At 49.4% G+C, this 14,847-nt stretch overlaps 1 protein-coding gene across 1 annotated transcript; it reads right to left on the reverse strand.

Annotated features, from left to right (window-relative positions):
- Window positions 1-7,536: 7,536 nt before the first annotated feature.
- On the reverse strand, window positions 7,537-9,891 carry Hoxb13 (homeobox B13). The gene is made up of 2 exons (XM_034507481.2): window positions 9,100-9,891; window positions 7,537-8,163 (listed from the first exon to the last, which is right to left on the reverse strand). Exons 1-2 carry the CDS (start codon window positions 9,701-9,703, stop codon window positions 7,907-7,909), a joined length of 861 nt encoding a protein of 286 aa, XP_034363372.1. The 5' UTR covers window positions 9,704-9,891; the 3' UTR covers window positions 7,537-7,906.
- Between the last annotated feature and the right edge of the window lie 4,956 nt (window positions 9,892-14,847).

Genomic DNA, 14,847 nt, shown 5'->3' on the forward strand with positions numbered 1-14,847 from the left:
CCCGCAGCTCGGCCAGGGCTGCCTTCTATCTCGCATTCTACAACCAGCAACCCCACCTCCCCCACCTCATCCCGCCGTGGACATCGGCTCCCCTCGGGGTCCCAGGATCGGGAGTTCCTAAAACAAAAATTAACACAACCAAACAAAACAACCACCGTTACTACCAGCTTCTAAGGCCGCTCGCCAGTCCCCGGCATCGGCTTAGCAGATCTCTGGGAAAGACGCACTTTTCCCGGGTCCCCCGGCTGCAGTGGCCAAGGTTCCCTTACGAGAGGCGGGAGATGCCTCATTGCCAGAGCTTCTGCATCCAGGTCCCGAGAGGTAGATCGAGCACTCGCGGGGTTCGGTGGTCGCTCTGCGGGCAGCGAGGACCTCCGGTGCCGCAACAGGGTTAGCGAGGACTGAGCAGCAGGGTGACCCGCCTCTGATCGCGCGCTAGCTGGAGCTGTTAATCCTTTGTTATTTATGCACGTGTTTATCTTGATGGCGAGAAAAGATACGAGGGGGCCGGCTGCTTAATACAAGGTAAACCCAGGGGAATGGAGAGGGCTCCAGAACGAAAACGCTAGTCACGCGGAGCCTAAAGCATAGGTCTCATTTGCTCTAATGGCCTCAACGACATTTTTTTTTTTTTTTTTTGTTTTGTTTTTTGTTTTTTTTTTTTTTCACACTCCGACCCCGTGTGTTCTCCCGGAAGACAAGGACCATAAAGCAACGCCTGATTTAGAAAGTCCAGGTCTCTGGCCCTCCAGGTCCTTCCAGAGCACCCCCCTCCCCTTTCCCCTCCACCCGCTTGGCCTTCTTGTCACACTCCCGAAGGGCTAAAGGAATGTTTACAACCAGACTCAAGTTCAATGACAAAATCCTGCTTGGAGGGGGAGGGGGAGCGAACTTCAACCATTGCACCAGACAAAAGCTGGTGCAGGTCTCTGGCAGGGAGTTGGGGTGTGTGTGTGCTAGGCTGGATTCGCCTAGGGTGGACAACCGGGGGCCCTGGGGTGGGTCTGAACTCCGCTACCCCTTGTCAGAGGCTTAGGATTGCTATGCAAATGCACGCCTGAGAGGAGTAGCGGTGGTCAGAGTCCGTACGGGCCACAATGCCAGGTTTTACCCTGGTTTCCAGCCCCTGTGAGATACCCCTGACCTCTCTCCAGAGAGGGAAGTTCACACGAGTCTCTCGCTAGGACCTGTAGTTTCCTACTTTCTCTCGTGGGTTTTCTGTGCGTATTTCCTCCAGTTTTCTATATTCTATCTTTCCAGGTCTTCCTGGAACAGGGCCTCTCCGGGAGAAACCTCTCCAGAAGGCAGCGTGTGTGGTGTATGTCTCACTCCTTTTTCTCCATTTGTCCTGACTGTGATATTTTGTAAATATGTTCCTCTACCTCACAATACGAAAAAAACATAGAATGTAGTCCTCTGCGAGGGGAGGTGGGGAGGCAAGCAGCTGACAGAGAATCTACTCCAGATTAGGGGAAAGCATTGCATCCCTCAGGTCTCTTCTCTGACTTCCACCTCCAGTGGAAGCTCTGTGCACGCTAGGTACTTGAAGTGAAAACTTAGTTGAACTAAATGGTCACATGTGTTTTATCCCGTTTTCACACTCAACACAAATCTGTCCCCAGTGAGGCAAGAGCTAGGGTGTTTGTAAAGCACCTGCCCTCGGTGATCGGGAATAGAGAGTTCCAGAAGGAAGCAGGTGTTTGTCACTACCTAGGGAGAAGTTGGTTAGGGGGTAGGAAAGAGACCCGGCTTCCTGTTCTGTCAGCTGGTAAAGACCTGGAGTTAAGAGAAATCCCCTTTTGGGACCCAGATCCTGCCATTATGACACAAATAAAGTGACTGGCACCGTTGTCTCCATTTCTTTATAAAATGTCACTCAGTAATGAGTTTCAAGATAAAGGGCATAGCTCTAAGGAACACTAGAAAGGATGCCAGTTTGAGGGTGGGGGTTGGGTATTTGCTAAGTGCCTGCAGCTGAACTTCAAGTTAGTAAGTTAGAGCTCTCAGGAGATGACCTGTCCCATGATGCTTCACGATGTTCCGCACAGAAAGGATTCAACACTTGAGAACTGCACTGTTGCCATAGGACCCCTTCCAGCAGCTCCTCTGAAGCCACCACAGGAACTTCTGAGAAGGCACTGAGGAGACGAAGGGAACCAGAGACCTGAGGGTGGCTGCAACCCTCTGCCTTTGCTTTGTGTTAACATCCAGTCAGTTAGTAAATCATTATCCTTGTTGGGTTTTGTCTAGCTTTCAACACAGATACATACAAAATGTCTTAAATAAAAACGATAACATTAGCAATATTTATTATTTTTTCTTGCCAAGATTCCATCTGGTCAAAAACAAACTTAAAGCCACATGCCTGGGGTTACTAACTGTACCAGCAAGCCTCTCCATAGCCCAAAGCAAATGTCCCGCATACTTCGAAGCATTTGCTTTGTCACTTTTGGCCCAAATGACTCTTCAAAGGCCATCAAGATACCCCTGACAGATTGCCTCTGAGAGAACCTTTGAGGCCTTTCCTCTTATTGCAGACTTCCAATGTCCCCCAATTCTTGAGCAACATTCCCGACCAGGCTTCTAGAGGCAAATCCCAAGTTGATACATAAGAAACGCTGGGTTACAGAAAACTGTATATGTTTGTTGACAGTTTTAGAGAGAAACTCTTTCAAGCAGTAAAACAAACAAAGAGGATAGGATGAATAACACTCTTGATCAGTCTGCAAAGGTGGAAATGGGGATCCAGTAATTTCTAGACCCTGAATTCTTCAAGCATCTGCCCAAAGATTTCAGCCTCTTAACGCGATTTCCCACACATCAGGCTAGAAGAGGAATCCAAGAAACTGCTGCTCTGGGTCCCCTGATCCTTGCAAAGTCTGGGGTGAGGCTGAATCCCCTCACAATCAGTGGTCCACCATTTCTGAGCTGCAAGGCCAGAGAGAGAGAGAGAGAGAGAGAGAGAGAGAGAGAGAGAGAGAGAGAGAGAGAACTCTGATGGTGACCCGGGTCTGGGGCTGGGGTTATTTGGGGCAGTGGCTCCCAGCAGGTCTCTGGGTTGTTCTGACTGTAAATGCAACCACCAGCCCCAGCTTGGCCTCCTTTCTCAAGGCCAGAGATGTGCCCTTTTCCCTTCTACCCCCCCCCCCCATATTCCCCGCTCTCTCCCCATAAAGCATTTAGCATTTAGTGGAGTGGGGGTGGGGGACTGGAGACCACCAGCCTGGATCTTCAAGTTCAATGGCAAAGTCCCTGACCCCCACAGACTGGGCGCCTGCAGTTGTTGCTTTCCTCTTCCCATAATTCTGGGGGCTTCTGCATTCTTTTGCTGCCCCTCCTGTTTCAGAGGCAATTTAGGAGAGGCTAAGGGTAATGGTGGCATTCTTTCTTTCACGGTCTCAGACCACTCCGTGCCCTTCCCCCATCCGCCATAACTAGTAGTCCTGAAAGGAAGGCAGGCTGGCATCTGTTCCCCATTGGATGTTTTAAATCTCTCTTCCAGCCCCGTGCTTGGGCAGGAGGAGGTGGGAGGCTCCTGAGTTTTCCCTTCTTCTGCCCCGAGAGAGAATGTTCAGGTGGGTGCGCTTGTGGTATAAATGCCTTTCAAAAACAACTGAAACCTCTGCCCTTCCTCTCTTCCACTGCAGCCGCCTGGGCGCTTTATTGGCAGTTGACGGTAACGAGTTCATTTATTTAATTCCAGATTGTAGCTCTGGGGTTTCTATTAGATAGGACTGGGATGGGGAGGAGGCGCGGTTCCCCCCCCCCCCGAAAGAAACCTAATTAAAGTGCAGCACTTAGAACCTTGAATGAAGAGGAGGAAGGGACCCGAGAACACCCCTCCCCGCTCCGAGTTGGGGGAGGGGAACCGGTAACCCTTTCGAGATTGGGGGCGGGGGGGGGGAGGGTGCATGCTAGAGCTGCCTTTGAGCAATCCCCAGTAGTAGAATTTTACCCAGGAGAGGTAAAATATTTTTTCATTCCGCTACAAATCTACCAGCGTTCTCCTACCTCCCCAACCCCCGGAAGTGCTTGCCAGAAGGAGTAAAAGGCCGGAACTTGGAAGTCTGGGGGTCACCCTTCGCTTTGCTGTGGCTGGAACCTAGATTCAAAAGAGCTTCCGGAAATCCTGTCTACACACTTGCCACAGTCTACTCATCGGACCTCTAGAGGCCTAATACAGTTCACCTGCTTAGTCGTTAAAAAGTGATATTGGTACTGGGGACGGTGTAGACAAAAAAGGTACATCCGAATCCAATTTCGTTACTGGCTAAAACTCTGAGCTGGAAGAACTAATATGGGTCGGAGGGAAGGGAAGAGTATACAGAACGGCTCAGAGTAAAATTATACCTTAATAATGAAAAAGCTCCCCGGAATTATTTTCCGGAATAGATGTGTGTCCAGGCAATTGTTTATCCTTCGATAGTGTTGTCTGAAGTTGTGGTTACCCATTTTCCTCCGTTGTTGGAAGGAAGGAAGGAAGGAAGGAAGGAAGGAAGGAAGGAAGGAAGGAAGAAAGAAAGAAAGAAAGAAAGAAAGAAAGAAAGAAAGAAAAATCCCTGTAGCTTCAGGTATCGCTTACTGAAAAGGAAATGGCAGCAGGTGAGTCAGGGTAGACACGGGCATTTTGTTGTATTTTACACATAAAAGAAGTGAGCAATGTCGAGGTGGTTGGGTCGGGAATAATTCGCTTCGTAAAATTCATTTGGGGGAAAAATGTATGCGTTTGGGAAAAGAGTTCCCTAAAATGGTTTAATGCAAAATGAAATTTAAAATTTTTTTTTCTTCGTTTAGGTCCCATAAAAATAAGAAAGAACAAAAGTAGACACCCCGTCGTGAGTGGTTCTGCTTAGGGAAATTAACTTATTATTCCGGTGGAACCAAGAGATGGCTAGAAGGCGCCGGCACCGCGGCCTTGCTCTCCTGTCCTTAGTGCCTGCTTCTTCTCCTCCCTTCTCTCCTCCTCCGGGGCTTATCCGAGGCTAAACTGACACATCTGATGGAATTCCTGGCGCTTTCGGGTCCTGGAGCTTTCACATTCCCAGAACCTTCCAAACCCGAAGGCCAGGAGGTCCCGGGCTGTTGCAAGCCGGAAGCTGGGGTGTGGAGGGTCGGGGAGTAATGGAGGGAAGCCTTAGGCGGCGGGCTGGTTTCCTGAAATGGCAAATGTCTACCGGAAGGGGGAGCGCTTGTCTTCTTAATAGTTCAAAATGTTGATGGCAGAATAAATCTCTAAGACCCCCAAATCTTTTGTCCGTTCTGAAATTAGCACCAACGAAAAGTAGAGGAATCCTGGAATTTTAAGCCCTTTAGAGCAGAATGGTAAATTTAGAGCCTGGGAGTCCAGAACTTTCATCTGCACAGACCTGTCTCTACTTGGGCCATCTGTTCATTGAGATGACAGTCAATCTTGTGGCATTTCCCCCTTGCCTAAGTGGGGACCACACTCCACGGTGCATGTACTCACTTACCTCACAGGCTTCCCACATTCCTATATACGCTGAGACCTCACACAATACTCAAGTCTGGGATGCTAGGGACAAGAGTAAGAACTTCTAATTTTAAAAGCTACTCCAAAGTGGCTTGGTGTGAGGAATGTGGAAAGCAGAGATTGACCTCCCAAGCAGGATTCATAAGCTGGGAGCTTTGGGGCTTAGACTGGACCACTTCGGGGCTTGGAGCGGGATAGAAATTTCCAAGCACAACAGATCTCAGTCTGGATCTCAGTCTGGGTCTCTGAGAGGCACTCACATTCTGTTACCTAGGAAGTGGAGGTGGTGTCACTCTCCTTCCTTTTCCAAAGACTTGGCTTTCTAAATTAATAATAATAAGACATGGTTTCATCCATAGCTCAGATTGGCCTGGACCTCATAGTGTAGCCCCGCTGGCCTCAACTTAAACTTGCTGCAATTCTCCTGTCTCAGCATCCCAAGACTGAACTTAGAGGCATGCATCACCACACCTATTTGCTCCTGTTTGGTAAACATATCTAGAAGAACACATGCAGCTCACACCACCCCACACCCACCCCACTCATTCTTTCCTGGGAGAGGAGCCAGGGCTGGAATTCCACCCCACCACTGGTGGATGCACTAGAATCCCTTGGCTGCAGTGGCTTATTCTTGGTTTCTTGGAGAACCATAAACTCTTTTTAGCAAGGAAAAACTCAAATACATTGGCCACTATCTGCCACTAAATAGCTGCTTAACTCAAGACAGCCACTTGAGTCCTGAGGCATCTCTGGACTTCAGGCATGGTGCTGCATCGAAGAGACCCACCAAGCAGTCCAAGGTTTAGAATGACTGATGTAACCTTGCTGGCTCTGCCCATCAGGGTCTTATAGTTCTACCCCACAGTGGATTCAAGTACATCAGGAGATGATGTGTCTATCCCATGGTACCACTTCTGCAAATTTCCATTCTCCTCTGAGTTTTCCAGGATTTTGTATTATGTCCTGGCTTTGTGAGGAAGAAGAGAAAAAAGTTAGTGCCACTGGGTGCCTTTTATTCGGGGACCCAGACAGTGAAAGGGGAAAGAAGTCTGAGGCCACCTTGGCATTGGGTGCCAGGAATTCCCCCATCCTAATCCTGGGTCTCTTCACTTTTTCCAGTTGCTGTCATTTACATAAAAATACAATAATAGCAATAAAAAGACATCCTCTTCTCACAGTCCTCAAGGAGAGAAGTCCCTTCGGGGTTAAAGAAAGGTGCCTGTTAGCCAGGCAATGGTGATGCATGCCTTTAATCCCAGCACTTGGGAGGCAGAGGCAGGTGGAGTTCTGAGTTTGAGGCCAGCCTGGTCTACAGAGTGAGTTCCAGTGTGTAGCCAGAGCTACACAGAGAAACCCTTTATCGAAAAACAAACAAACAAAAAGAAAAAAGAAAAGAAAGAAAAAGAAAGGTGCCAGAAAAAAAATAATGGGGAGCAAAGGGGCCATTTTCTGGTTTCCCAAACTCTAGTGTGTTTTCAAAAGCCCAAGGATAGGGTGTCCTCTCCTGTAACCACTGGGCCTGGAAGGAGTCCTGACAAAGCCACATGTGACTACTGTATGTGGCTCCTAAATGCCCAACAAACCCTAGCCCAATTGGGTCAAAACAACCAGGATAGCCCAAATCGATCATTTGTCAAGAGAAGCAGAGTTTAAGAAAGCACCCAAGTAATTGTTTTGCCAAGTAAGTCCTTCCTTGGTGTTCACTTCCTGGTGGTTCTGACCCGATCAGGCCATTGATCACATTTCACTATAAAAATCTCAGCATTAGGGATGGGGGCTTCCCACTGTATATAGCCTAGGAGGTTGTCCGGGAGGAGGGAGATCACAGGAGAAGGTTGGGCAGGGAGGAGGGAGAAGCACCCACTAACATGGTCTGTCCTGCCCTGGTATCATCTCAGAAAAATGCGAGGTGGGCATGGGCACCTTAGAAGGATGAATCTACCTTTGTCCCCCCATCCCATTCTCTTCCCTCTCAACCACTAGAAAGGGGGGTACACTGGGTGTACATGGAAAGGGGTCTGAGAGGAAACTGTCCTACAAGAAGATCTTCTTCCAAATTTATTCACAATCAGCTCAACTCATGAAAGCGATTTCTAAGCGCTCAACAGAGCTCTAGATAGAAAATATGAGGCTAATTATTATGACTAGTACTGGTTATGAGATTATTACCACCGTCAGGATGAATGATTATGACTGACACAAGTTCTTCGGAACCTTGATGGAGGGGACTGTAATTTCAGGCCTCCCAGTCCCAGCACATGCAGGATAGCCCCGGAGGAACAGTCCAGAACTCAGTAGCCTGTTAAAGGTGTCATCTCTTGGGGTCCCTCAGCCGAGTCCTCTGCCAGTCCTGGTCCTGGCAGGCTCCCAATTCTCCAGGACGAGCCCTCTTTCCCCGCCCATCCCCTCTGGTGCTCACGGGGTAGTGCTGGTCTTGACCTTGGCAAGAACCTTCTTCTCCTTGACCCGGCGGTTCTGAAACCAGATGGTAATCTGGCGTTCAGAGAGGCTGGTGGCTGCCGAGATCTTGCGCCTCTTGTCCTTAGTGATAAACTTGTTGGCCGCATACTCCCGCTCCAGCTCCCGCAACTGGCCCTTGCTATAGGGAATGCGTTTTTTGCGGCCGCGGCGGAAGGCACAGCCGTCGGGAGGAGGGTGCTGGACATTGGGCTCTGTATGATGGAAAAAGAGAAGGAAGAAAAGGCATCTCAGTCTCTTCTCTAGTTCCAAGCGGACCCAGGCCCTGCAAGCCTCAGGGCTACGTCATCCTGCAGGAGCTTCCTGATCATCCTATGTGTGGGCCCGTTCCCTCAAAGCACACAGACACGCTAGATTCTCTGATCCCCACTCAGTCAGCCTCTGCCCCTGCTGACAACCCCCACCATCACTGACTTCACACCAGGAGTCTGCAAACACACCCACCCTGTCAGGTTTTTGTCCACAATCACACAATCCACTTTCACATGCGTGTTCAGACTCAGCCACTCCTCCAAATTGGCAAATTATGTACATGAGAAAACAGGGTTATGTTCCCCACCCAACACACACAAACCACGCACACACTTACACACGCATGAACACACCCTTCAATACACCCTCAGTCAAAGAAAACCTAAATTTTCTTTTCAAAAATTAATCTTAAAAAGGAAGAGGTTGTATTCTCGAGGAAACTCCCAACATCTCCGATCCCACCCCTCAATGCCAGCCACCCTAAAAACCACTGGATTATGTCATTTGTGGCCTTTGGGCAGAATTAATTAGCCTGGAATTGTGCTGGGTAGGGACACTTTGGCTCCAGTCAACAGCAGAGATCCAAGGTTCTCCCAACTTATTGAAAGGCTGGTCCCAGAGCCTCCTGGAGAAGACAGGAAGGCTGGCTACCCCCAAGTTTCTGCTAGCACCCTGCTGAGGCCCCTTATTCTGACCCCCTGAGGCCTCCATCAGGGCCCTCTAGTTTCCTGGACCCTCTGTCAAAGTCCTAGTAAGTAACCAAGGAAGCCCGGGCTCCTCCTCATCAGCCCCAAGTCTCCCTTCCTCTCCTCTTCCTCCTTCCATGCAAATGCCAGCGTAGCCCATGCTGAGCCAAGGGGAGCCAGAGTAGAAGTTACCTGCAAATGCCGCTTTCCAGAATGGACCTGGTGGGTTCTGTTCACCTTGGCAACACATCTGGCTGTTCCAGCCACCGGCCAGGGCCCAAGGCTGGTAACTGTCCATGGGAAGCAGAGAGTCGTGGCGAGGCTCCCCGGGGGCTCCCAGGGTCTGCACCACAGACACATCCAGGTAACTGGCCATAGGCTGGTATGGTCCTGGGTAGCCCGGATAGAAGGCAAACTCGGTGGGACGGCTGGGATACTCCTCCCCAGGTGCAGGAGTTTCCGAAGGGTAGGTAGCCAGGGTGGCCGTCTGGGCACAAGGTTTCAGTGAGCTCCTGGATACTCGGCAAGAGTAGTACCCGCCTCCAAAGTAGCCATAAGGCACAGGAGCTGGAGATGCCCCCTGGGGCACCCCAGGACAAGGGTGGCACTGCTTCGGTGGCTCTGCAGAGCCTGGCAGATCCAGGGGGGCATAATTGACAGTCGGCATCAGCGTTGGAGCCGCGGGATGGCTAGCCAGTGGGGCGGAGTGGGCGACTAGATTACGACCCCCTCCGGCTCCCAGCAAGCCTTCGATATCCTTGGCCCCGTCCAAGGTGGCATAATTGCCAGGCTCCATGAGGCCAATGATCGGCTCATGGGGAGCCGAGGGTGGGGGTGTCTAGGGAGACAGCAAGCTCTCTCCCCACCCAGGCCCAGGGAATCCTAAGCGTTTTAAATCGCTCCCAGCTCGCACGGAGCCTGCATTCGCCTGGCTGGGCCGTCTTGACGCAAGAGACGCAAGAGCCCGGGCTGGAGCGCTGATTGGCTGTGGCCTGGGGGAGAGAAGCTCATAAAATCCACCGCAGAAATTGCAGGGGGAGAAGGGACCGAGAGCCCGGCTCCGCCTCCTCTCTTCTCATCTCTCCCTCTCCGCCTGTCTCTGTCTCTTTCTGTATGTGTGTCTCTGTCTTTCTCTCTGTGTGCACTGTGTCTCTGTCTCTATTATGTGTCTCAGTCTGTGCTTCTGCCTGCTGCCTGTGTTCTCTCTCTCTCTCTCTCTCTCTCTCTCTCTCTCTCTCTCTCTCTCTCTCTCTCTCTCTCTCTCTGCCTGGCTCTCTCTGTCTTCTGCGCTTTGGCAGGTTTAACGAGAGAATAAAAAGCTCTCCCAATAAAGTGTCCATCTCCTGGGGGTGAGGGGAGTCGGGGGAAGGGCTGGGAGGCCACTTCGGGCTGCCTCAAAGGAGAACCCGGGAATGCTTCTGAGGTGGGAATGAGAACTGTAGGCATCGGGAAGCTCTTTGCTTAGCGTCTGGGTACTAGCGACCCTAGCTCATTGTAGATGCCCTTCCACATCCAGAATACACAGAGCTCAGGGAAGTGCCTTCGAGGTCCGTCCCCCAAGGACCTTGCCTAGTCACAACTTTGAAAAGCCCTGGAGGCCCCAATCGGGGTGAGGCGGAGCCAAGGGGCGGGGGCGACAAGAAGGAGCGCTGAAAACGTGCAGTGCTTGGCCCAGGGAACGCAATGTCCGGACCTGCAGGGGAAATGGAGCCTCTAAATGTCTGGGAAGGGGGTCTGGATTTCCGTTTAAGGGTGGAGAAAGAGACCAAGAGACACAGGCGCATGGGGCTTTGCTTGAAGGAATAGTCTCGGTGTGGAAAAGAGGAAGGCTAGGGGAAAGCGGAGGGAGAGAGCGAAAGGAAGAGATTGACACATCACAAATGAGAAAGGGGGGTCAAGATTGTATCCCCCTTTCTGGAATCTGCAGTCTGGGGAAGCCACGGCTGGTTAAGTGGCCATGAATCACCTGTGGGGATCCTGGGTCCCAAGAATGCAGGAGTTTGCTCTGTGTGGGGCCTTTCTGCTCTTTGGTGCCAGTTCTATAGGCTGAAAAGTCCAGGAAACCGACCCTGGCCCCAGCACACTTCCACACAACTGAGGAGCTAGAAAGCTCAGGACCCCCTAGTTGTCTCCTGCGGGCTTTAAATTTCCTTGGAAGTTAAAGAGAAGGAGGAGAGAGCGAAGGGCCCCAACCGCTGGAATCGTCCGAGGCCCTCTGTTGGGGCCTATTGTACTGTAGATTCAAATGGCTTGTTTTACAAATCTGCCTTTAAAGATTTTTTCCCCCTATATCACCTCCACATGAAATCTTTTTGTGTTTTCTAGTTTTCTAAAACTCTCAGGTTTTCCCTCACCCCGGCAGAAAATTTGAACTTTTCTATTCTATTTTTTGTAATAAAGAACAAGAACGGACCGACCCCCTTGAGCTCTGAGTGGGCTCAGCCAAAGTCGGAACTTGAACTTGAATCGCTTTGTGGGAAAGAACCCGTGAAAGGCAGAACTGAGGCCTGCAGTATACTGTGCATTGCTCCCAACAGACACTGCTAATAACTGACACTAAGCCCAAACATCTCCACCGATTTTTATCACATTTGAAAACATGGAGAGAAAAAAAGAAAAAGGAAGTGTCTCCTCACTGCTACCCAGAGCCCCATCAAGGTTGTTGTTCACCCAATCAGGAAGGGCAGAAATGCCAGGATTTCCCCCTAAAGGCTGAGAACATTTCTGTTTTTAGCTTTTGGTAGACAGATACCTGTATGCTGGGATGTAGGCAATATGGTGGCATTCACCTTTGATTCCAGAACCAGGGAGGCAGAGGCAGGCCTTTTGAGACCCAGCCTGTTCTACAGAAAGAGTTTCAGGGCAGCCAAGACTACACAGAGAAACCCTGTCTTTGGTGGGGAAGGAAGATGTGTATAAGTTTATTATTGATACAGCATAAGTGACCTTTAAAATATTAAAAAAAAAAAACCCTCAAAATCACTTGACAAAACAACACTTCTGAGCATAAAGGAAATTTTATGTCTACCATAGGGTGCGTTCTAGTACTTTCTCTTGTAGATCACTGAAACAGCATTGAAATCCAAAAGATTTGCATGGCCCCTGGAATATATAACATGCACATTTCCACAGCATTTTATGCCACAGCCTGGCCTCAAACTCCCTTTGTAGCTGAAGATATCATTGAAATTCTGATCTTCCTGCATTTCCCTCCCAAGTGCTGCTGTGATAGAAAGAAGCAACGTAGTCCTTTTTTTTTTTCTTTTCCTCAGTATTCAGAATCGAAGCCAGAGCATTACACACACTAGATAAACATTCTACCAATGAACTATGTCCCCGCTGGCTCCCACTTTTAGAAAGAAAAAGAGAAGAGAGTGATCTCGTGGTGACATGCACTAAGTCTGCTGAAGCATTATCCGTAGACTTTCAAAACTGGAAGCAAGTCAGATTCTAGAGAGTGGGATAGGCCAAAGAATCAAGCTGGATCCCATCGTGATTAAAAACCAGCAAACCACTGCTAAATTCCACATGAATGAGTTATGCTTATCTGCTGGTAAAAGAAGCCAGGCATAAAAGACTACGTTTGTATGATTCCATGTCTACATAGTTCAAGAACTTTTGGATAGTCAAAAATAGAAACGAGCCAAAGGAAAGGGAGGTAATAAAGAGACTTTCTAAGGCCCTAGAAATGTTATCTCAACATGGACGCTGGTTATGTGAGTGTATTCAATTTGTTAAGACCCTGTATGCTTAGGAGTCCCGCATTGCCGCCCCCCCCCCCCCACCAGTTCTGTTTCAACGCAGAAAGAACAATAATTAAACAACAACAACAAATTTCTATCAGTGGTCACCTGCATTCTCAGTGAAGCCCTGGGTTCTATTTATAACGGACTGGGAGGGAAAAAATGACAGCAGCAATGGCTACAACTGAGCTTTTTGGAGGTAAACTGCACAGGAGGACGCCTGCACACACTCCTTACCGAACGCCTGGCTTAAATTTTGACACTCACCAGCTAAGCAACTTCCTCCAGATCAGACATTTTTCAACATAAATAGTTCTATGAATTTGGTTTTGTTCCCTCAGTAATTTATTCGGCGTGTATTCTATCCCAGGGCACAGATCTAGGTATTACATTTATTAGCATGCGAGCTTGGCCCCTATTACCTTTGGCATGTCCATGTATGTGAGTACATCTGTTGTGTGACTTGCCCCATATCTCATCTGGACCCTAAAAAAAACGGGATTAAGCCTCCTTCTCTCGAAAATGGTGCTAATGACTCTTACCTTACAGGAAAGCTAGGACAATTTCATGAGATTTTGCATATGAAAGCATTTTGCAAACTGAACAAATGCGACTTCAATTTGCGTTCCTGTGTGTGTTTACGTGAGTAATGAAATTATTTGCTTTTATTTATAAAGAAGAACTGCCCTAGAACACGTGGATCCTTTCTTCCTACCTCAGGACCCGGGGTCCCACACAGAAACTGAGACTCCTCCCTGGGACTCTGCAGGAGTTCAGCTCCCAAACCCCTTCCCCACCCGTGGTGCTCTGGTCTCCCCAATAGCGTCCCCAGTCCTTTCTCCAGATTCATAGAATTCTTTGTGTCCCGCTGGGAACCTCCTGTTAGACCCACCGGGAGGAGTCTGTAGCCTTAGAGCCCCGTTTACTGACCCAGCCAAATGCACAGAAAGCCTCAGCATGCTCCTTTACATACCCGCCAGACACTTCCAGGAAGGTCAAGGCCAAGTTGAAAGTTAAGAGTCTGTTTACCTCCCTGGATCCCATTCAGCGCAGCCCCGCAGACCGCCTATGACCTTTACAGCCTTGCCTTTGAGCGAGGCCGACCCGCCCCCAGGGGTTCCGGCCACGGGGACTTGGCACCTCGGTGTCAGCTCCCGCCCCAACTCGGACTCAGGAGGGAGGGGGCAAGATGAGCCCACCCGCTTCACTTAGGGACATTTGTTACATTTTACTTTACTTTACTGTAAAGTGAGAGCTCGCTGCCTTCTTTATCCTAAGTGGAACAGTGAGTGTATGTCGTGGCAATGATGGCGGCCCTCAGGTCGGTGGTGACGAATAAATTTATTCACAGCGAGGCTGGAGACACCGGACTGCTCCGTTTCTCCTGGCTTCCTGAGAATGACTTGGTCTTGGTGGTGTTTTGCTTTCTTTCCTCTTTTCTCCAGACTATGTTTTCCCTGTCTGTAGTCTTTCGTGAGCTTTCTGTCCCTTTTACGTTTGAATTTCTTCTTCTGTCTTCCCTTAGATTTTAGATAGATATCTTGATTGCATATTCTTCTCTCCGTGTTTTTTTCTTTTTTTCTTTATTGCTTGCATTCTAGTGTTCGTGTCCTTGAATCTATTCTTTTTTCCTTTTTGTTTCCCTTCTTGTTTGACACTTGCTCTGTTATTTCTTTTGTTCTTTTCGCTGTCGTTTGTATCTCTCTCTCTCTCTCTCTCTCTCTCTCTCTCTCTCTCTCTCTCTCTCCCTCTCTCTCTCCTTTCTTCTGTTTCATGTTACTCTTTTTCTTCCGAACACACACATTTTTCCCCTTCTGCCCTCTTACACAGTTTCTCATTATTCTTTGCTAAGGTCTGGGAAGGCCTGCTGTACTGTGGTGGCTGGAGCTTGTGATTGGAAAAGGGCTGTCAGCCAGGGCAGAGAAGACCTGGTTACAGGCCTGGGGGGCCCTGTGTGGGGCTAAAGCATCTCTCCCATGGCTGCCTTAAAATGAAGTCGGTCTAGGTCTACTCTGCAAGCCTTAGAGGGAAATCTTTTTAGATAAACTGACGTTGGGATCCGAGAGCTACAACTGCCCATGGGGACAGAGGCATGGCTGGCTTAGTCAGAAGGCCCCTTAAGCTTCCCAGCCTGAGCCCTCTTGGGGCAAGATGAAAAGAAGATTCTAGAGGAGAAGCTAGTTGCTGCATGCTCTCT

Source organism: Arvicanthis niloticus, chromosome 6 (assembly GCF_011762505.2).
Source record: "Arvicanthis niloticus isolate mArvNil1 chromosome 6, mArvNil1.pat.X, whole genome shotgun sequence".
NCBI classification, from domain to species: Eukaryota; Metazoa; Chordata; class Mammalia; order Rodentia; family Muridae; genus Arvicanthis; species Arvicanthis niloticus.